The following is a 22,895-nucleotide window of genomic DNA, read 5'->3' on the forward strand; positions in this document are numbered from 1 at the left end:
GACTTTACATAATACTTCATGAACCCCCTGTTGGTGGTGAGCATTAGAATGCACACTCGACCTCACAACACAAAGTGTCACCATGTGCAGATGAACGTTCTCCTTTCAATTAAAAATATCAAAAACGAGGAACCTGCATGTGGTAAGATGCAAGACGAGGGATTATCAAGTATTATTTAAATTCAAAAATCTTTTTTTATTAATATTTTTTATTAAAAACTGGAATATTCCAAAACAATAATATGCAAAAACAGGATTTGTCAGACTTTCATCACATTCAAGAATGTGAAGAGTTCAGATAAAGGCTGCTCAAGATTGGCCCGTTTTCTTAAATCAAGTCAGAGACAGAAAAGACTTAAACATTTGGAAAAGTTTAAAGGGCGATGAGGCAAGGTGCAGCCGAGGGAGACTGAGGAAGAGGTGTCAAAAGCTGAAAGTGGATCTAACACAGGGCCAAGCCATTCACAGAGCAGTCTCCTCCCCTCCCCTGCTGAGCATATATTAACTTCCCATGGAGCTCCACCTCACAACCAGAGACACATGGAGTAGGATAACACACAGCTGAGTCTCTGAGGATATACTTATACTGACACTGGACTGCGTTGCAACTCTGATTATTTTGGACTAACTTTTCCAAAATTGGATTTATTGTCTTTGATGGAATATTGACTTTTTTTTAATCATGTGGTTGTCCCGGGAGAGCTTCAGTCCCAGTAAGTAGTTCTTTTTTTAAATAAAGCAGAAGTTTATCAAGTCATTGCTTTATTTGTGTTGAAAGTGTGTGTGTGTTTGTGGGGTGGTGACAACAAATCCAGAAAACAGAAGAAACAAAAAAGAGATATGGTGGAGGCCTCCGGAGAAGAACTGATGCTCCCTTGAGGTGGCTGTGTGCTTAATTACATGTTTATTAACATGACTCAACGTTGACAGCCTGTGCATGTTTTTTTGTGTGCCATTTACGCTATTGTCTGTCCAACAAACAAGACTTTTGACTGCAGCAGAGTCTCTTTAGGAGTTAGAGATTACTCTCTTCGTCACTAAGTGGCAAAAATAGATCCCTCTTACGTGTTGGGCTATGTCAACTGTTGTATCTTGATGTAACTCCAGAGGTCGGCTGCTCCGGCTGGTTGGGAGATAATGTTAATACTTAGGAAAGGATTATTTCATCCAAAAAATGTAATTGGTGTGCAAAAAAAATACAAGCTGGAACTTTCAACCTTGTACGTTTGGATGTGCAGGACAAAAAGAGAAAAGATACGCACCTTATCAAACTTATCTAAGTGGGTATAAATGTTGCATCTCTTGTAGTTTGTGATTCCTGTGAAAGTGGGATAAATACCAGGGAATGGAATCACACGAGTTCCCTTTGATGGAAGAAAACTTCCTATAGAAGTGCAGGTGAAAGAGTGCAAATAAATCAGAAAGTATATATGCATCATTCTGCAGATCTTTGACTTGTTTGTAAATGATGGAAAACAGAAAACTGCAGAGCTCTTAGGCCATGCATCATTTACTTTACTTCCTTTCTCCAGTACCTATTTTAAAAATATACTGCAGTCATTTGCTGATTAGTCAAAATATATTAATGAACATTATATTTTGAACATTAGAATATATGTATTCACACAGAGTCTCTCATCCTCTGCTGTGCCACGTTCACTCCGCATGCACTTGCACTCCTCCATCGCAGAGCCCATCCCGGCCTGTAAGAGGCATCTGCATTGTCAGGCACATGGGTTCTCACATGGTCTGCCTGCGGATGTGACTGGAGTCTGATGCAGCTGAATAGTGCTTGCCTGCCTGCTTGCTGCACGCCCACCAGACCGCTCAGACATCCACAGCATCCACAGACTCTGGACCACACAGGATTTCAGAAAAGTACACAGAGGAATGGTCTTTCCTCTCTTGTTTAGCACGGGATGCCTATAAGCCTCATAGGTGAAAGGAGGGAGAGGCTCGGTGCCAGATGGACTTTCTAAATCCGCAAGCTACAGTGAGTGACCCGGCCGAGGGATTTTTCTCACTGACAAGACTAATGCAATACTTGTGCTATAATCTGGAAACAGCATTAATTCCGACCAAAGGCCATTGCAAATAGCCTGGACTATAATACTAAAAAACAAGTTAAATGAAAAACAGGAATACAAATACATTATGTAATCCCTTTTAATTCTATATATGTTATTGTATGTTTGTTTTAAAATGTTGAAACATTTAAGGATCAAATATGTGGCAGGTACCTTATTGAAGATACATTTTATTTTTTAAAACACTATGAAATTTTGAAAGATTATGATGCATATTATATTTCCTTATCCTCCTTGTACATTTTTATTCTGATTGTTGTAATGGGTTAAATAAGTTTTCAGTGGGAGCCAAGGTGACAATTTACGCTTGGCTTAGCTTATTTACTAGTTTGGGGTTTTTTTCTCTATAAAATTAAACTGTAATATGCGCAAATCAAGGATTTCATTCACAAATCTTTTAACGTTGAACTGAATTTTGAATCTACCGCTGATCTGCTTCAGACAAACATTTTGAATGACTCCTGCTGCTTTCAAGTACTGCTCAAAATACCTCAGCTCACGCTTGTGGCATGTGAAAAGCAGCATAACTTATGTAAATTACCAACATTTTGATTCCAGAAAATTTGTATTAAATGATTAATCAAGTTATAATCAGCATTGTCAAATTGAGCTAAAGCAAGCAAACACGAGAAAAAACGAGTTTACTGGCTTGTGTTTGACTGATTGATGCTGTATTTATATGGAGATTGTACTTTGTAAGATTTTGTTTTAAATGAAACCGTTCTACTTTTACAAAAAATCAATTCTAAATAAAATTTCATTATATATGTATTTTTAATTACCCTTGAAATATTTCTTTAATTGTCTGCATTTGCCCAGATTTGCTGCAAATTTTAAAAAAAAAATCATGACGACTCGTCTATCAAGTAGTCTTTTTATCCACTGCCCCTGAATGCACCACCGTGGCGCCACCCCCGCCTTTCAAAGCCAGCCTGAATGGCGATTGCAGTAGATCCGCAGAGCTCGGGGAGCGGAGCGCACACAAACCTTCTCTCGGTTTGCTTAAAATAGTAACCGGATAAATGCTGCGAATACGTACTGTAAGTAACATACTTTATATCGATTACCATTAATGTCGATAACATTGTGTGGGATTTTACGACAATTTTTGTTCCATTTTTTGCGTTTAAACCGAGGTCGGCTTTGTGTTACTAAGCGATGGAAAAGCCGTACCACGTAGTCAAAAGCCTCCGCCAACAACGGCTCCTTTGTTCACGCTAGCAGACGATTTCTGCTTCATGATTTGTCTGATATTTGTGGGGAAATTGTTGATTTTTTTGTCTGTATTAAATGATTCCGTGTACATATATCATATCAGTTGGTCTTAGGTTTACGATTTAATCGTTCCTAATCGACGAAGCCTCTTAGCGTCTTGTCACTTCGTTAGCATTCTTGTCTGTTCCGCCGGCGGACGCTTTTTGGCCTGGTGAAAAAGGCGGCATTAGTTTGTCATTAGGTCGTTTTATTTGCCCTAAATGTAAGGTGTTGGTGCGTTCTGGTTTTATTGTATTTTACTCAAGCGTTTGTAGGTTTATTTTACCTCCGTAAATTCACCTAATCCTGGAAACCGGACTAGCTAGCGCCTACGCCGGGTAGGGGAGGGGCCAGCCTCTCTTACGACATTCATGTCTCAAAGAAATCCGGTGATCGAGGCGGTTAGTTGTTTTGATGAAATACTCAGCACCATCTCCAGCTGTGGGGAAGACGAATGAGTGTGTGTGTTTTGGTCAAATTGTAGCAAAAATGGCTGCCTGAACTTATTGTACTTTTTTGTCCCGCTCTTCTCTTATGTTTCAGGTTTTACTCAAGTAAAATGGAGGATAGTTTTGATTGTGACTGTGGCGAACTAGAGCCACCTGATCACTGAGGGGGGGGAATCTTTTTTTTTTTTTTTCTGTAAAGATTAGGCCAGGCTCATTTCCGTTTGACAGATCAGGTGACTTGATAGGATAGGAAGAAATTCAGATATATATTAAAGGAAACAAAACAAAACAAAAAAAACATATGAAGCTGCTCAGGACCAGTCATACACTGAATGTATCTGCACTGTGAAGATGCAACTACAGACTTTTATAGTTTAATATAGCCTTCCCCCTTTTTTTAATTTAATTTTGTTTTATTTTTTAATTTTTGTTTAAATTGGCATCATAATTCATTCCATTTGCAGTCTATAAACACTGGTCTGAGAGTTTTTCAGTTTAGAAAACTAAAATGCACACAATTGGAAAAGAAACTTATCTTTTAAGAGTTCTGTCTTTCATTCAACATGGAAGGAAATTGTGATTACATACCAGTGTCCCGTATTTGACAGGGACGGCTATCCAGGGGGACTGGGTAGTTGTCTTTATAGGGGAGGATAGTTAGCCTCTGAATTGGAGGGGGGGATTATTAGCGAAATTCCTCTGTTGGTGCTAAAGTTTGGCTTGTAAGGGGCCAGAAAACAGGAGTGAGACGTAGCAGAAGCTTGGTGTAAAAGCCTAAGAAGAGTCATCATGGCAGAGAAGTTTGAGTCACTGATGAACATCCACGGCTTTGACCTGGGTTCTCGCTACATGGACTTGAAGCCTTTGGGCTACGGGGGCAACGGCCTGGTGTTCTCTGCAGTTGACACCGACTGTGACAAGCGTGTAGCAGTGAAGAAAATTATCTTGACCGATCCTCAGAGTGTGAAGCATGCCCTGCGGGAAATCAAGATTATCAGGCGACTTGATCACGACAACATTGTCAAGGTATGTTGCCAGGTTCAAAGTCAAACACTGGATGTAGAAGAAAAAGAGTAGCTGACCTTGGAATCACTTTGTTTTGGTTACCACTAGGTGTTTGAGGTACTGGGCCCCAGTGGTCGCAGGTTAACGGAGGACGTTGTGTCGCTGACTGAAGTCAACTCGGTCTACATAGTCCAAGAGTACATGGACACTGACCTGAGTCAGCTGCTGGAGAGGGGCCCGCTTTCTGAGGGCCACGCCAGGCTCTTCATGTACCAGCTGCTCAGGGGCCTCAAGTACATCCACTCTGCCAATGTCCTGCACCGTGACCTCAAGCCTGCCAACCTGTTTGTGAACACGGAGGATCTGGTACTGAAGATCGGGGACTTTGGATTGGCCCGCATCATGGATCCCCACTACTCCCACAAGGTAGGACCTTTCCTTAAGTTACTATTGACACCTTTTGTGTTTAGAATTTAACATAAGCTGACACTTGAGTCCAATTTAATATTTTTTTATTCAGTTGGATGCTTGTTGCTGTGAAACTAGATGTTTGTAGCGCAGTAAAGTGGTGCTCCTCAGAGGGAGGCCGCTTTTCTTTACAGCAGGAAGTAAACAAGACAGGATGTGGTATTCTGAGGTAACGCCTCAGTTTCCCTTCTCATGAGAACGAAGACTGGACACAACGGAATTTCAGAATAATGACGAAATGGTTTACATCCGAGTTGCTCCACTACAGCTCTTTTATTTTGTACTTTGATCAGAAAGGTTTGCGATTGTAATCGTGCCAGCAATCGGCAAATGCAAAACCTGCTGCTGTAAAACTTTTTTTTTTTTCTCTCATGTAGTTGAGGTCAGAGCAAGTATGTTGCCTTCTTCCTGTGGTTTAGAATAATGGAGTTTAACCTGGATTAATTGCTGCCATCTGGATGATCTGAGTTGCTCTTTTTGAGTGGCTGTCACCTAATAAAGGGATAAGGAAGTGTCTGTCTGCAGCCATATGGTCCAGTGATGTGAGAAAATCTAAGTTGGGCGGTCCATCTGTGGCGGCCTGTAGTTGCTGGATCCTCTTTAAGCACACAGGCAGTCAGATGCTCACACGTGTCTCAGATTAGTCATTGCAATGTCTGAAGTGGGCTCACATGATGTGATCTCTTTTTCTGGAAGAGCTGCAGACATCATGCAACTACCTGAAGCAGACTTGTTAGCACAAGTTCAAGCATTCAGACACAACAAAGCATTTTTTTTCAATAAACTTCTATAAAGTTTAGCATTTTTATGTCACCATGCAACAGAATAAGATGGTGGGAGCTCACTGTTGTCTGGAAAAAGTGCTTCTCTCAGTAACTGGCACCACCTTGTTGCTGGATTTACCACGTGGGTGTTTTACTTCAACCTTTGCAGTTTTCCTGATGGCAAACGTACAGGGAAGTGGGTGCTCAAAAGCTGGATGCCTGGTGTCAGCTCTTTCAAGCTTGATTATTGTCTGCTATAGTGCTGCAGCAGCCATTGCTGTGGAAATTTTGTCGACCGTGCAGACATTTGTCTACCAGACTCCAGCCACCTTTTTTTGTATCAGAGTTTTTCTGTTGTCTGCATTCTAATTGGCTATTAAAACAAAAAAAACATGTGTAAAATAGATGAATGCATCACATCTGTACAACATTATAATGCTTAATGCTGTAAAATATGTCACCAGTCCTGTGTAGGCGTTATGACAGAATCCCTTTGGGCAAATACACTTTTACAACACCCCCTTTCTTTAGAGTGAGACAGCCGTTGGGTAACTGAGTGCATGGTGTTTAAATAGAATTTCTAAAAAAAGGTGTAGGCTTTTCCAGTAAACCTGGTTTTAGATACATAAAAGCATTTAGTCTCTTTTGTTTTTTCCATTATGTTTTCTAGTTTTTCAATTGTTTAAGTGAAAAAAAACTCCAAAAAACTCCCCATAGTTCCTGTTTAGCGTCATTATGTTGTGGTGACTGTTAAATGCATTTGCTATTGACGCAGTCCCTCTTTTGAGTAGTCAAACTGTTTCCGTGTGTCTGTAATGTTTGCCCGTATTTATTTTTTTCTCTAAGAGTCAGGAATGACAAGAATTCACGTGCAGCTCAAGTTCTACATCTCTTTGTCTGGCTGTGTGTTGAGGGCGCGTTTGAAGATCTTAACACTTGTCTTGAAATCTAGTTATTTTATGTCTTCAATTGATAGTCCACACCGGGAATGCATCTGTCTTCTGCAAACAATTTTGGAGGGATTTGCCTTATAGTGAAACTAAAGGAGTTAATGTATGATTATTGAGAACATGTGCCTGCATGCGGCTCAGTGTAAAATGAAGTAATTTGAGATGCTGGCTTTGGCTCTGGGTTGTGTTCAAAGGAGAGTTCACAGAGGTCTTTTCTGCAACACGGTCTCCCTGCAGCTGCAAACCACAAGTGCAATGTCACTCTTGCGCACACATTTGACCCAATTGTTAATGCCAGCAACAGGCCTGTCTGGTATTAGGCTGCAGGACTCATAAGAAGAATGCTTGGAAGGAAGTTTAAGGCTCTGAATTCAAGAGAATGTTTTTCTTTTCTAATTCCGAATAGCTTTGACTATGTTGCATCTGGTGGTAGTTCAGTCGCAGACTTCAGTAAATGAAGCCATTGTGTATTATAGAAACTCCATACATCATAAATGTTGTATTTAGTATGCAAAGCCGGTCCATACTGAAATGTTGCTAGGGTCATTGACTCTCATTATCTCAAACTGACTCGTTTAACCGTAGAAGACTGTTTTGAGTTGAACAGGATTCATGCTTGGCAAGTTATCTTGGTTTCTCTTGTGTGCAATGGAGAGTGTGATGTTTTTGATTCTCCACCGCTGGTTTTACCGACATCTAGTCTGACTTGCTTCAGGAAGTGGAAAGTCATGCTTTCATAGAAAAGCTGTGAGTCACTAAATGTTAGTCTGTTGTGATCTAGACCAAGTGTTTAAAGTTATTCGAAGTGTTGTCAGAGCTGTTTGAGATGAATCATTCAGTATTGGATATGACTATGTATAGTACGGTTTTATAATAAATGTCCTCCTCTGAAGTTGGTAAAAGTTTGAAGCTGGAGTCTTTAGCTTTTTACTAAAAATCCAACTTATTTTACCACAGCAGGTTAGTTTGGTCCAGTCAGTTTCCTACAGTTTACGTGGTTTCAGTGGTGTGATTGAAAGCAGATAGACTATCCAGAGGGTCACCAAGTGAAATACCAAAGGGAGTCTTAAGCAGTGTATATTTTGAGCTAAAGGGTAAACAAATCAAAGGCCGCTGCTGAATAAAAAATGTGGCGAAAAGAGGTCGAGTGTGATTCGAGTTTTTCTTCCTTAAGCTTATTTATTTTTTTTAGTCGGTCCTAATTTTGAGCAGTATCACTTTCAAACGTGCAGCTGCTGTTACTGTGGGACATTTCCCAGGTGGCTCGGTCCGCTCTGCGAAGAGTAGCTCATTGGTAAACTAAATTTTCTGAATTTCTCGGCCATCCGAAGGCTCTCCTGGTCTGTACATGCCCTAGATCTTTTGCTTCCATGGTCCATCCCGGAATATTGTCCTTTAACAAAAAGAAAAAAAAAAAAACCCTAGTGAAGGTGGTCTGATTTATTTTGTCCTTAGCTGAACTGATGGCACACAAACCTACCATGAGCACTAAGTCGGCTTCACAACTGGCTTCTCTGGATGGGTATCGGTGTGCGCTGCCAGGTGTCAGATATTTGGTATGACATGTGTGTGTACCGTGGTCTAATTCTGCCTGACCTCCTTCACAAGCTGTCCTCAAACTAGAAGATTAGCTTGTTACCTGCATGAAGGGGTCATTTCTGCACGTTGCACTGCATGTCATTTATAGCCCCCCCAATGAATCCAAAACAAACTTTTCAAAGGAGTGATGTGCCCCAGAATAGTGTGACATCAAGTACCTGCAGCTAAATTAGGGCAGAAACAGGAGCCTTGCTCAATGGCAAGAATACCATTTTGGTCTCAACCCAAACCAGTAGTGCATGTGGGGGAGACAGGGGGTGGGAAGTGAGGGTGTTATTTTACCAAGCCCCCTCCCCCCCAGTCTGCATCCACACAGAATGGCTGGTTTCCTTTGTGTTGGGTGTCCATGGCTAGTCAGAGGAGAGTCTGAGTCCCAGTGGTGTGGCAGAGGGGGATTACTCTGCTCTCCCAGACTGCTGACACGGCCTGCACGTGTCTGACCCTCCCCTCCTTTCCAATACTTTTCTTCCCTTTCTCATTTTTTTTTTTTCTTCACCTACATGGCACGTGTGGTGTACGTGACCTACAGACCGCATGTCTGTGAAGGAGATGGCACCCAAGTTTATCACATTTTGATGGGGTCCTTTCACAGACATCAACTACCCAGAAACATCTGTAGATGTCTACTTATTATCTATCACTTGTAGTTAACTATTGGAATTGTTCTTTTTTTGTCTTTCTTTCTTTGAACAAAGACTTTAACCAGTCTGGTCTCTGTTCATCACAGGGCCATCTCTCTGAAGGTCTTGTCACGAAGTGGTACAGATCTCCTCGCCTGCTGCTCTCTCCTAACAACTACACCAAAGCCATCGACATGTGGGCTGCTGGCTGCATGTTTGCAGAGATGCTCACAGGGAGAACCCTGTTTGCAGGTAAATGTTATTCATCACATTTTAATTGAACTACAAATGGAGCTCATTTTAGAGCAAAACGCCTGACTTGGTCAAACACACTGAGTGATATAACCACTCTGGGAAATAAACCAGTTTTTATCTGATGTTCTTGTTTAGACAATTTTTAAACAAACATTTTAGTCATGAAGGGTTTTTTTGCACGGAATTTGGATGTGCTAAGTAAAACATTTGTTTTTCCCTTTAAAATAGTTTTTTTCTTTTTGTCAGTCTCTACATTTTTTTAACTATAAGTGTGTCTTGTCCAACTAATGTCTCCTTGCTGTTCCAGGAGCCCACGAGCTGGAGCAGATGCAGCTGATCCTGGAGTCCATTCCTGTCCTGCGAGACGAAGACCGACAAGAGCTTCACAGTGTCATCCCGGTCTTCATCCGTAGTGACATGTCAAAGCCTCACACGCCGCTGGCCAAACTGCTGCCTGACGTCAGTCCACAGGGTGAGCGCCTCATGGGAATTCTGTGAAATCCAGTTTGCAACAGAAGCGCAGTCACATATCTCATACATCACGTCAATCCCTCAACTTAATCTCATTGTCCTTTTTCTCTCTGCAGCCCTGGATTTTTTGGAAAAGATCCTGACCTTTAACCCGATGGATCGCCTGACTGCAGAGGAAGCCCTGGCCCACCCCTATATGGCTGACTACTCTTTCCCCCTGGATGAGCCCATCTCTCTGCATCCTTTCCACATTGAAGATGAAGTGGATGATATTCTCCTCATGGACCAGAGCCACAGCCATACTTGGGACAGGTACATTTGATTTCCTTTCTTAATGATATTACATTTTCTGTTTTTCTTGCTGGCTTGTTTGAAAGTTATTGCAACCGCAAGATGCCACAATCTACAGCTTGTACCAAGTCCTGCTAAATGCAAAAGGTTGTGTCCTGTAAAACTGAATGCGGGAACCACAAATACAGACTAATTGTGCTGACCCTTAAGGGAACGTCATAAAAAAGCATTTATCTTAACTTGATCTTCGAGTATTGTCTTTTTAGTGTTCTAAAGTGTCTTCCTTTGATCCACCTGCAGGTATCACGAGAGCCAGTTCTCAGAGGTTGACTGGCAGTTGCACAGCACTCACGACCCAGATGAGGTTCAGGTTGACCCGAGGGCACTCTCTGATGTCACAGATGACGGGGAGGTCCAGGTGTGTTTGGATGCATGTTTGTTTACTATGGCAAAGATGTGGAATGTTGATTTTAATCTCAATTTGCTCCTTTGCTGATTCTAAAAGAAAAAAATGTCTTTGTTTTGTGTAGGTCGACCCGCGCAAATATGCCGATGTAGACCGAGAAAAGTTTGTGGACAAGTCTTTCGACTACTCCACTCCGTTCTCATCGGAGCGGTCCTGGCAGGACGAACACCACGAGAACAAATACTGTGACCTGCAGTGCAGCCACACGTGTAACTACAAGGCTGTGTCCCCCTCCTACCTGGACAACCTCATCTGGAGGGATAGTGAAGTCAACCACTACTATGAGCCCAAGCTCATCATTGACCTCTCCAACTGGAAGGAGCAACAGAGCAAGGAGAAGGCAGATCGTAAGGCCAAGAGCAAGTGTGAGAAGAACGGGCTGGTGAAGGCCCAGATTGCACTGCAGGCAGCGGAGAAGGACAAAGTTCAGGAGAAACATCAGACGGAGAGGCCCCAGAGCCAGCAGAACCAGGGCTTTGACTTTGACTCCTTCATCGCTAGCACCATTAAACTGAGCCTACAGCCGGAGCCCTGTCAGGAGGTGACCCTGCTCAGCGAGGTGGGCCTCCTGAACGAGCTCAACTTTTCCGTCTCCCAGCTGGAAGCCCCTCGTTCCACCTCCATGTCCAAGACCATCAGCCAGGAGAAAGAGGAGAAGTGTTTGGTCAACCTCGCACAGTTGGGTGGGGGAGGGCTCGGTGTCGTCCCTCCAAGCCCCTGGGACGGCTTCGGGCCCGCGGAGATCGTTGGGGACAGTGGCTGTTTGATAGATGAAGCGTGCTGGAGCCTTGACCAAGAGGACCACTTCCAGAAGGACAGCACTTACACCAGCTACCTGGACCACCTGTTCAGCCGGAAGGAAGAGAGCATCGCGGAAACCATCGCCAGTTCGGAGGTGGAGACCTCGGTGGTGAAAGAGTTGGACGACAGCTTCCTGGACGGGAGCACGGAGATCGTGCTGAACGTGCAGCTGGATTCTCTGGCCCTGCCTAGCTTCGACGGCCCCGATGACTTGCCTCTAAAATCCATCCAGGCATCCCTCACACCGTGTGCCGTCAAATGCTCCCCTCAAATCGCCCACAAAACCTACAGCAGCATCCTAAAGCATCTGAATTGATACAATGTACATATCCCTCCTAACAGTGCAAAATGTAAGCAGTTTTTTCTTTTTTTTTATTAAATCGGCATATTGTACTTGAATCAATTCTTTTTTTTATAAGTTTACAGGGGTTATTTGTTCTATTTAAAGACTACGACCATCACTCAGAGCCTTGATCACCAGGCCTTCATGGGTTAATGTCAATGCCCTCACTGCTAAACTCGTGTGTCATTCGCTTGTATCAGTACTGTACAGAAGTGGAGGATGAAAAAAATGACCATTGCAGGATTTAAAAGATGAAGTTTGGCTGGTTAGGGTGTGACATGACTGACATTGCTATGAGCTTTTAAAGTGCTTTAAAACAGTCTTTCCTCTCCCCCATTTTTATTTTTTAAAACTTTTTTTCCAATTTTTTTAAGCTAAATTGACCCTCTCCTCCCCCCGTAAAAGCTTCCTTAACATCTTTTTCATACTGTAAATCTGACACATGATGCCAGCAGCAACCATTATCATAGGCGTTAATGTAAACGTGTTATCTACCTCAAGGTAACAGCCGGAAGAGACACTCGAAGCCGCACTAGTGCTTTACCCACGTGACCATCCTCATGCCGTCAGATGAAGTGGTCGCTTAGATGAAACCTGTCTCACTTTTAGCATTTAAGATAGTGAGGTGTTTCGGTAATCATTATTTATTTCTAGCAAATGTGCGCTATTTATTTTATGAAAATGTGTTATTTCAATGTGGTTCTTGACGATTGAGGAGTTGAACAGACTTCCATTTTCATTTCAGCACTATAAGGGTGTGCAAGTGTTCCTCTGTTTTAAGGTAGGATGCAAATTCATGTGGTGTTCTAAAAGAAGTGGAGGCTTTCCATGTCCAATATTCAAATGGATACTTTTCCTTTTTATTATTATTTTGTTCTTTTTGAAGTATTAGTGCATTCTGTCTTTAGTGGTAAAACTCATGTATGGTTTAAAAATAAAAGTGCCCAAAAGTCTTAATTTTATTTTATTTTTTATGTACATGTTGGAAAAAAATGTGTGCATGGAGGCAACAGAAAGGTACACCAAGAGTAAACAATGACTATATTGTATGTCAGTTTTAATTGGTTTTTTTTGTTTGTTTTTTATGTACTTTTTTCAGGCAAGCATGATGAATTAGGTTAAAGTGTAGCATGTAGAACACTTATGGACTTTTTTTGTAATCATTGGTTCTCCTGTTCTACAAAATATCTCAAAATAAAAGTTACTGGCAAAGAGTTTGCTTGGATCTGGGTTTGTTTATTTCTGGCTCTGACACTTACATTTTAGTTTGCACTTTTGGATTTCCCTTTAAGGAGGAGACTGAAACAAAGCAAATTCAAATAATCAAACAGCAGAAGGTTTTTTTTTTATTGTAAAAGGGAAAAAAAAGTTTTGAAAGCATTTCAAGATGCAATTTTAGTGTCAAGATTGAGAGCCGGTCTCTAACATGTTTGAAGCCAGTTTGAAGTCCACATGATCCTATTGGAAAAGTATTCCAAAAGTCAACACAACAACATCTACTAGTGTAGGGAAAAATTGATTTGGTGATATATCACGATACTTGTATCAATTAAAAATTGCAATATTTAAATATTTATGGGTGTCCTTTTGTTTCCCCCACTTGTTTTTTTTATACTGTAAAATATTTTATTGTGGAAATCAGACTATATTGACCGTTTCTTTTAAACAACAAAAATTTCTTGATTTACCAAAAGAAAAGCATCATAAATTTGCTGGGTCAAAGCTACTTGTATGTGAGAATCTGCTGTACTGCCAAACAATCATTAAATAAAATCAATTATTCAATGTATTTCAATGGATTAATATTCAAGTAGTTTTTTTAAGGTCATACTTTAAAATTGTTCAAGGACAGTCTTGGGAAATATCGTGACACATATTTCATTGTGAGCTGGGTATCGTGATGTATCGTGATCTTGCTAATACACACCCCTAGTATCTACAGGTAATCCAGCTGGATTCCAGCTAAGATAAACTAATGGCAGTGACAGTCGAACGGGATTGAGCTTAAGATTTCTGGATCAGTGTTACAAGGTATTTGTTTTCAGAAACCAGCTAAAGAGCTCATGATGCACCAAGAGGACCCATATCTAGAACCATATATAATGTTTTGCAATAAAATGGACAAATTCCTATGAGATTTCAAATGTTACAGTATATATTTCCATTACTGCAGGCCTGACCTTTGGGATTCTTCACTCAGAGTTTTATTTTTAAGAAAAAATAATCAACCCAATGTGTCTTATTTAAAATAAAGTACTCTTTTGTCAAAAGAACATTATTCCAAGAAAATGGTGAGCAGTTTAACAGAATCCGTGATTAAAACAGACTGGGGCTGGGTGTCTATAATCAGCCACAGATGGCTTTTTCAGTGCGGTCACTTCCTTCTGCTAAAAATTAGGCCAGCTATGTAATGTTTTCCCTCTTTTCCTGGTAACAACACAATCCTCGGGCAGTGATTACACCCTCCTGGACGACTCAGACGAAAACCTGAGACGGGATATGTGCGACAAGAGTTTCTACAAGCTAAATGTAGGTCACACACTTCCCTAATTCTCTGTGCAGCGGGACGCAGAGACTCTGGCTCATCTCTGCTAAACCCAAATCTATGGAGTACTGGTGCTGAGACCGTCTTAGTTCTCAAACTCACTAAAATTATAGTGCCTTTTCCTTTTACTTCCCTTTCTCGTATCACCGTCTCTCCCTTCCTCTGGGAGGTCTCCGTCTGTGTCTTCCGCCTGTCAGGTAGTGTCAGGGTAAAAATAAAAAAGTCAGCCACACACAGATAAGCAGCTCAACTCACTCTCTCATCAGCTGACATCCGCTTAAAACATCACCCTTTAATTCAAGGTCACAAAGGCTATTCTCTTTCCTGGAAGATTACCTAAAAGTCTGCTGCTCAGATGTAAACAAAGACCAGGAGACTTTCCTCCAGGAAAAGAGCATTAAGACCTGCTTTATGGCACATTGAGCAAACGGGCAAAAAGGACAGGCCAGGCCTGCTCATTAGGATTCCTCCATGTAAGAATGTGTGTCTGTAATCAGGCCGGAGATGCGTGGAGGACTTGATACTAAAGTTAGAACTCTTAAGTTCTATCATAAATATACTTCACCCCCCAAGAGACCTTCACTTTAAAAGACTCCTGCCAAAGTGCACGGCGTCCTGACCAAAGGGCATCAGATCGGTGTATCGCTTACAGCTCCGAGCAACGTGTCATAACGTCACATTTACTTTGCTCCTCACATGGGGGAGACGATAAATGCCCACATATTTTTAATGTGGGTCCCGGACATCCCACTGATGTCTCCAAGTCATTTCTAGAGTCTTTAGTTGAGTTCTTCGAGGCCCCCTGTGTCCTCGTGATGCATTGCAGAGGCAGCGGCTCATTTTTTTTTTTTTTTTTTCGAGGCGTATTTATTTTGCAGGCACTGCTGAAGTTTGCAAAACAGAACACTTGTCTTTTGTGTGCGTAATAAATAAAAGAATGTTGGTCGCAGACGCACATTTTCTTCTGCTCACGTAAAAAAAAAAAAATCTTTTCAGGTCATGCTTGTCTCAGGCATTTGAAAGCCTTCAGGCTTTCTGAGTCATATGCTGAGTCATATAGAAAACCTTGATCTGAGCAGAGAATCTCTCTATTGGCTGCTGTTTACCAAACTAATCATGACGTCATTTTATTCTAGATCAATATGAATTTTGTTTTAAGTATTACAAGTGTCCAGCAGTATCTGCTTGGTGATGCAGTAGTTGCTTCACAGCATGACACATGTTCAACTCCCAGCTGTGACCTTTCTGTGAGGAGTTTGCATGTTCTTGTGCAAGTGGGGGTTTTCTCCACACGCTTCCTCCCACAGTCCAAGGACATGACACGCAAGTTGATTGCTGAGTGACTCAAAGTTGTCTCTTGTGTCATCTTAGTGTGGCCCTGAGTAGACTAGCAAACTGCCAAGAGTGTACCATTCCTTTGCCCTGAAGTAGACAACCCCTGTTCCCCTGAGCAGGACTAGACAGGATTGAAAAAAACAGAAGATTTGGGCAGGGTTGGAGAGGGCCAGCAAAACTGTCTGTAGAGATATAAATGTATATCAATTTAAAATCAAAATTACAATTGGCTAATAATTTAGCTATTGGTTTAGAACAGGGGGCTGCAACCTTTAATAGTAAAAGAGTGATTTGGGCTTGTTTTCTACTGATCAAAACTTAGTAGGAGCTGCAGTCTTACTATGAAACTGCTGTGCATTCATTACAATGTATTTTTTAATAATACATATGATTTATGTTTCTTTTGTGGCATGAAAAAAACATAAATATAAAAAGAAACTACCATTTTCTCATGTAGAATAATTTTTTTACGTTTGGCAGAAGCCTGTATGATTTTCTTTCAAAATAAAAGGTGCCTTGTGTCAGACTGTATCCTCCCAGTGCTGGACAGAATAAGATAATATGTGCTTTAACTCATTTTGGAAAGATGACCAAAATTAGAGAGGTAAAAATGAATGACAGCCAACCATTCAGCCTGCATTCTTTGAACCCTTTTAATACAGTTGAATGCAGATTAACTATTTAATTTAAAAAAATGCAACGGGACACTTTTTTCATCAATTTTTTCACATTATACCTAAATGCATTTTTACCAAAATTACTGTGAAATTTCATATTTGAAGTCCAGAAATAAAATGAAGAAAGACTATTTGAAAAAAAGCCTTTTGTCAATAATAAATCTTGATTCACATGTTACGTATTTTAACTATTAAATGCTCATGAAAAACTTCTAAATTAAAAACGTGAACAGGAAAATAACAGTTAAATCTGCTTTTAACGACTATATCAAAAAAACAAAAGTCGCTGAGAGACTGACCTTGGGCCTGGTGAGGGACTTGAATTAGGTCATGCTTTGAACCTTTTATCAATGACAAAAAAGGTAATTAAATCAACTTAGGATGAGTCTGGCTTATTGCAAGCAAATGAAAAAAGCGACAAAAAAAACGGTCAACAAAAAATGTGGCAACCCAGCTCACCCTCTCCCCTCTAAGGTACAGGTGCAAAATCAACAGGTGAGTTATAATGACAAAAAAAAAAATATCTGCAGGCTGGTCAAAATTAGTACATAGCCCATGGGCCGGGCTTTGGACATGCCCCTTAGACCTTCTAATTTTTGTGGGACGGTTATCATGACGTCCTGCTGACGTCTTTGTAAAAGAGAACTTTAGTGTTTTCTCTAGTCAAAACAACAAAAAAATGATTTTTATGATTTTATCTGGTCAAATTTAAAAAGGAAAAACACAACAAAGATTGTTTTGTGTTGAGATTTAAGCCATAAGAGCCCAGACCCATGTTTTTCAAAAAGGAAATTTAAGTAGCATATACCACAGTGGACAACATAACACATGTCTACTGTTTTTCTGTTACACTGACATCACCGTGGGTTCTTTTGGGTTAAAACAAAGAATTGTTTCTAAAATATGACAACTAACAGTTTTTTTCTGAGTATCATTTGACTTAAAAACCTGCTTTTGTTTTTTTTCTTGATACTTTTCTATTTCTTGGAATCGGACTGTATTCTGACAAATTCTGTCTGATGTGTGATGAAATACAACAATGACATCCACGAGGCAGGTCAGGTGAGATGAGGAGAAAATGAGGAGAAAATGAAATATTAAAAATGATTTAAATTTAAAATGTGTTGTTTTTTTAATATGTGGTCATTTATCAAAAGTCAGCTCAATCCAGGACCTGCATACTCGTGGATTTGTCTCCAAAAGTTAACCTTTTTGTAGAAGTGCACTTTCCAATGCAGGATCTTACTCTGTATACGCAAACATTTCATCTGAAGACAAAAGTGCACAGCAAACATGACGGATCTTAAGATCAGCAGAAACACAGTGTCTCCTACAGAATAGTTAAACCTTTGATTTCTCATTTACGTCAGTTGGCTTTTGCAAAAATCCTCGTTCAGAAAACAGCAGAGCCCAAGTGACTGATATGCAGACAGTTTAACCCTCCAGACCTCAGGGACCTGGAAGACGTCAACACTTGCTTGCATGTGCTGAACAAAACTCAGTGACTCAATGTTCCTGCTGATTCTTCAGAACTGGAAAAAAGGATGCAAATAACTGTTTTTGAGTGCCAAATGCGCATAATGAGTGGTTGTGCAGAAAATCTCCTGCAGTCGGTATGAATCCAGACATGACTGAGCATGACTGCATGTCATTATAATAAGTCTCAGTGGTGCATGGCTTTCTATATTCACATGAACATTCATTAAATAAAATGTCAGTTTTGCACAACTTGCTTTTACTGACTTATCTATATTTATCCACTTACCTTAAACATACAGCTATAAATATGTATGAATTCTTTTCAATGAGTCTCCTTCGTAGTTTGTGCTCATTAAGATGCATGGAGATGGATCACAAACAGAGCATGAAAACAAAATAAATCCTTTGAGTTTAACAGTTGTAACCACTGCACTGGTTTTCATTGTGCAGGTGGACTGAACACTTTTGAGAACACTCAGTCATGATTGTGTTTGAAAATGAACTGCTTATTAGATTTGATGTGACAAAAAGCTCAAAGGCTGTTCTGAAGGAGAGCAGCTGCTCTTTGATATTAATGGATGAACAAACGTTGAGCATAAAAGCGGGTAGAGGACAGTGTCTGCAGAGCCCTTGAGGAGGTCATGTGTTTCTGAGTGTATAACCAGAATAAGGGAGTCATGAAGACTCCCCAGCACTACATGATTCAGAGTCAGAGTAGAAAAACAGGGAAGGATCCAACCAAAAGGCTGATTGTAAAATCATTCAGATCTTTTTAGGTCATGTCAGGTCACCACATGCATCCCAACTTTTAGATTTGGACAAATGAGTTGAATCAAATAAATATTCATTGTCTTTGCTGAAGCTAAAAGAAGTTGCTAGGGCTGGACATGGAATCAACACAAATCCTAAAGTTTGAATGATTCTTTTTTTTGCACATTTGCGTGGGCAGAGAGGATCACCAGTTGCCCTCTCTGCAGTCCACAGAGGAGCCCCTCCTACTCAAAGACCCCGCCCACCAATAATACGGACTGTTCTGCCCTCAGGTCAGAGGTACAGAAGTGTGAAATACAAAACATCACTCAGAAACTCTTTCCTCCCGGCTGCTATCTGACTCTTGAACAGCTGACAGGACTCATGTTCATGCAATGGCTTTGTCACACTACACCAGCAGTGGCCAAAATTTCTAACTTGTGGGCAACAAATTTAAAAAGGGTTCTAAAATTTGACAGAAGGACCGGACCAGGAGCAGATTTGTGGTGTGTTTTTGGTCATACACCTCATTAAAAAAAGAAATAACCCCTGATCTGGATGAAAACATGCTTTAATCTTGATTGAAAATGACATTACAACAGATCATTTTGGGATAATTGTGTTTTTGTTCTCATTTTAGAGCCAATTGCACCAACGGGTTGATGTCCCTCAGTGAAAAACTCAAACTCAGGGAAATGCTGCGTTCATGTGGTGTTGGAATAATCAGAAAAATGCCTGTGTGACTTTAAAATCACACACAAATATCGGAAAAACAAATCTCCAAACACTTAGGAAAGGTGCATTTATATGTAGTGTGTCATTTATGGACAGACACCTGAACAACAGGGAAAGTAAAGGATTGAAATGGGTAATTAAAATCATTTATTCTAGTTTGGCAGGCCAGATTAAATAGACATATATGGCTCCCGGGCCACAGTTTTCCCACCCCTGAGCTACACTCTACTTCTGGTCAACTGCACCTTGTTTAATGCACATCAAATACCAGATTACTTTTTACTTAATGCATTTCAGCTTTTTTGCTAATTTCTTTCTCTGTTGTCCATAATCTATTTTGTGTTTTTTTTACTCAATATATTTATTACTTGTAGTTTTTTGTGTGTTTGTTTGTATAATTGTATTTATCAATTTTCAACTTTTATTCAATAAAGGAAAAACATGCAATCCAATTTTGTTCAAAACATGAAGAAAAAAAAAGACTTATATTGTATTTCCCTTTTAACAAATACACCAATCAATCAGTAAGAAAGAAAAACACAAAACATTCTGGTGATTTAGGAGAAGATTGAGAAAGAAAGAACAAAAATTTACAATTCCAAACATCAACCAGTGTGAAATGAACACTATACTACGAGGATGAGTAGTTTCTATTGTAGTCATTGACTATAGTATTTTTAACTCAGACTAATTTTTCCTAAAAAGTAAAAATGATATGGAATACACCAAAAACCAAGTAGACCACATAATGGCTTTCTGATGTTTTTCTGTGACACTGATGTCACCATGAATTATTTTGGGTTCATGTGATTTTTACAACTTTTTTACATTTCTGTGCTCAATTTATTCCATTTATTTACTCCATATACTGATACACAATGCTCCTTTAGAAATATTTTGTGTCAACACAATTAACCCTTTGAATCTTGAGACGTTTTAATTTGGTGTGGAAATACTGCAACCATATTTTCTCAGTTTTGACTAAAATAATGATCTATAACCAAACACTAATGTCTTTATTCCTTTTAGAAACATCCCAAAGATAAATAGGTGATAAACAGCTTGTGTTTTGTTTGAAGAAAAAAATAGAAATGTGAAAAATTCTCACTGTGCTTATGTTTATACAAGTGCTAAAGTAATGTGGCAGATTGCTCCTCTATAACAGCTGATGAAGAAGCTACTTGTGAAGTGAGAAAAAGCTGCTTTTCAGTCTGCTGGCAAACATGCAGCAGTGAAGCCGAATCATTTCAGAAATACTCAACAAATTAGACAAGAATTTGTTCGAAATCTGTCTATTGATCAGATTTCCTAAAATGTTTTAATCCATATACAGTATGTCATTAGGAGAGAAGATAACAGTTCTTTGAGTTCTTTTCCCTTTGTGTTTTCTATATGCTGATGAATGTTCTCATTCATCCTGGTAACCTTGAAATTCAGTCATACATCTGGACTTATTTGTGTTCTTGAAACGTTTTGCCGCTCATCAAAGTAGCTTCATCCATCTGAGTGAGGCTGGGATCAATTGCTTCAGTTGAGGCCATCTAATTGCAGGAAGTCGGGTAACCCACCAGGAGGGTAGATATTTGGGCCTTGAATGCAGCCTCTCTCAGCCTCATGAAGCCACTTAGATGAGTGGCAAAACTTTTCAACAAGAGAAGACAAGAAGTCCAGATGCTACGACTCACAACTTTGTGTTTTCACTTCCTGTTGTGTGCTGTAAACAGATTTTTGAGCATCTAACATGAAAAATCAATAACACTTGGACTTTAATATTCAAATTTCTCCAACAGATTCTCTATATTCCGTATCTGATGTTTAAGGCGAGGTACATTAGGAAGGCACAGTTCCCTTTTATTTTCACACCATTTACCATTTGCATGCAACTGTGCGCAGATGCACCTGTGCAGGTAGGAAGGTAAGTGGAGATACAGCTTTGTTTCCTTGGTGATTCCAATAATAAAAATAGGAGACCAGCCTTTTATGGGATCAGATTTATGATCTTGTTCTGAAAGATCACTCATAATTACAGATACATTTTGTTGTGTAACATTTAAAGCCAGAATCCCTGACGCTGCTGTTAGGATGCATTTATAAATGGTACTCTCATACATATACACAGCCAGGACGTGCAAAACGTCATTTTTTAAATGTTTCAAATAGTTTCACTGCTAAAACATGCAGCAATGCAGTACAGCACATCCCCTTTACAACTGAAATGCATGTAGGAAGTGAGCAGTACTTTTCCCTCTGCAGATGCACTGTGAGTGTGCAAGTTTTGCAGGCCTGCAAATGCATAACCAGAACAAATAAAATGAGAAACAGGCAAAAGCAGATGATGCAAACCGTGACGTCCTGCGTGATTCTCCAGTGGACCCTGACTCCCAATTCACAGAGTAACACGGCTCAGTGTCTTATCTGCTCCTAAATGATTTACTAACATGAAGTATCACATGCTGAATGGCTTATCATTCACATTCTTTGACTTTTCATCCAATAAATGGGAAATCCTTTTACAACTCACCATGAGTTGCAACTTTGGGTCATGTTCTGTGCAGAAAACTCAAATGTATTTACAAAATAACAAGCAGCATTATTTGTTAGTAAGTTGTAGAAGCTTTTAATTTCTTTATTTTGAGAAGCTTGTGGGCCTGCTGATGCACGGAGAAGCCCCATGTGGCAACATTATGCTGACTTCTTAAAAAATGTTGCAGTGGATGATGATATGTTCATTTTCAGCTACTAACTGCAGACTAAAGGGAAAAAATATCCTAAAATGGATCCATCAACTTCAAGATCTGTCCATTAAAATCTTCATTTTTGAGACTCTGCAGAAGCTTAAAGTATATTGAGAAGTTTAGAGAAATAACCTCTGTTTCAAACTAGACTTATTAGTAAACCTATAAATTGACATAATTATTGTTTTTCTCATAGAAGTAAAACATGCCCACAGAACATCTGGGTTAGGAACAAAGACCTGTTTGGTGCTCAGTGGTTCAAAGTTCTCATCAGTTTAAAGTCAATTTTGAATTTCTTTTGGAAATTAACATCCCATTGTTTGGGATTCTATGTAAAATCTTCCTCCTCATTGGTGGTTTTGAGGGCTGCACTGTGGTGCAGTGGTTGACACTATTGCCTTACAGTAAGAAGTACCTGGTTCAAATCCCAGGAGGGACTTTTCTGTGTGGAGTTTGCATGTATGTGCATCATGCATGGGTTTTCTTCAGGTACTCCCTCCGACAGTCCAAAAACATGCATCATAGGTTGATTGATATCTCTAAAATTGTCCCTAAAATTGTGTGTGTGACCCTGCAACAGCCCAGCGACCAGTTCAAGGTGTACCTCACCTTCTCTAAACAGTATACCGGATTGGCTCTAACAGCATGGAAGGTGGTTTTGGGAGCCTTTGTGATCTGTTGGTGTTGTTTCCACTGAGTTCGATCAGGTCTAGGCTTAGCTGTCTAACAGGAACAACTGAAACCTTTTAGCATTGTTCCACTCTTTCACTTTACTCAAAAGCAGTCTTCATTTTCTGGCAAGACTTGGCAAATTGT

The 22,895-nt window shown here is 40.1% G+C and overlaps 1 protein-coding gene across 3 annotated transcripts; it reads left to right on the forward strand.

Moving 5' to 3' along the window:
- The first annotated feature begins 520 nt into the window (after nt 1–520).
- Nucleotides 521–13,038, forward strand: mapk6 (mitogen-activated protein kinase 6). 3 transcript variants are annotated; one of them, XM_024295293.2, is made up of 8 exons: nt 521–713; nt 3,885–4,816; nt 4,904–5,221; nt 9,304–9,448; nt 9,759–9,923; nt 10,039–10,234; nt 10,514–10,631; nt 10,744–13,038. In XM_024295293.2, exons 2-8 carry the CDS (start codon nt 4,580–4,582, stop codon nt 11,794–11,796), a joined length of 2,232 nt encoding a protein of 743 aa, XP_024151061.1. In that variant the 5' UTR covers nt 521–713; nt 3,885–4,579; the 3' UTR covers nt 11,797–13,038. The 3 variants fall into 3 exon arrangements, with proteins under 3 accessions (XP_024151061.1, XP_024151062.1, XP_024151060.1); XM_024295294.2 differs by lacking the exon at nt 521–713 and adding an exon at nt 1,820–1,993; XM_024295292.1 differs by lacking the exon at nt 521–713 and adding an exon at nt 2,971–3,127.
- The last annotated feature ends 9,857 nt before the right edge of the window (nt 13,039–22,895 follow it).

This window comes from Oryzias melastigma, linkage group LG3, assembly GCF_002922805.2.
Source record: "Oryzias melastigma strain HK-1 linkage group LG3, ASM292280v2, whole genome shotgun sequence".
Lineage (NCBI taxonomy): Eukaryota > Metazoa > Chordata > Actinopteri > Beloniformes > Adrianichthyidae > Oryzias > Oryzias melastigma.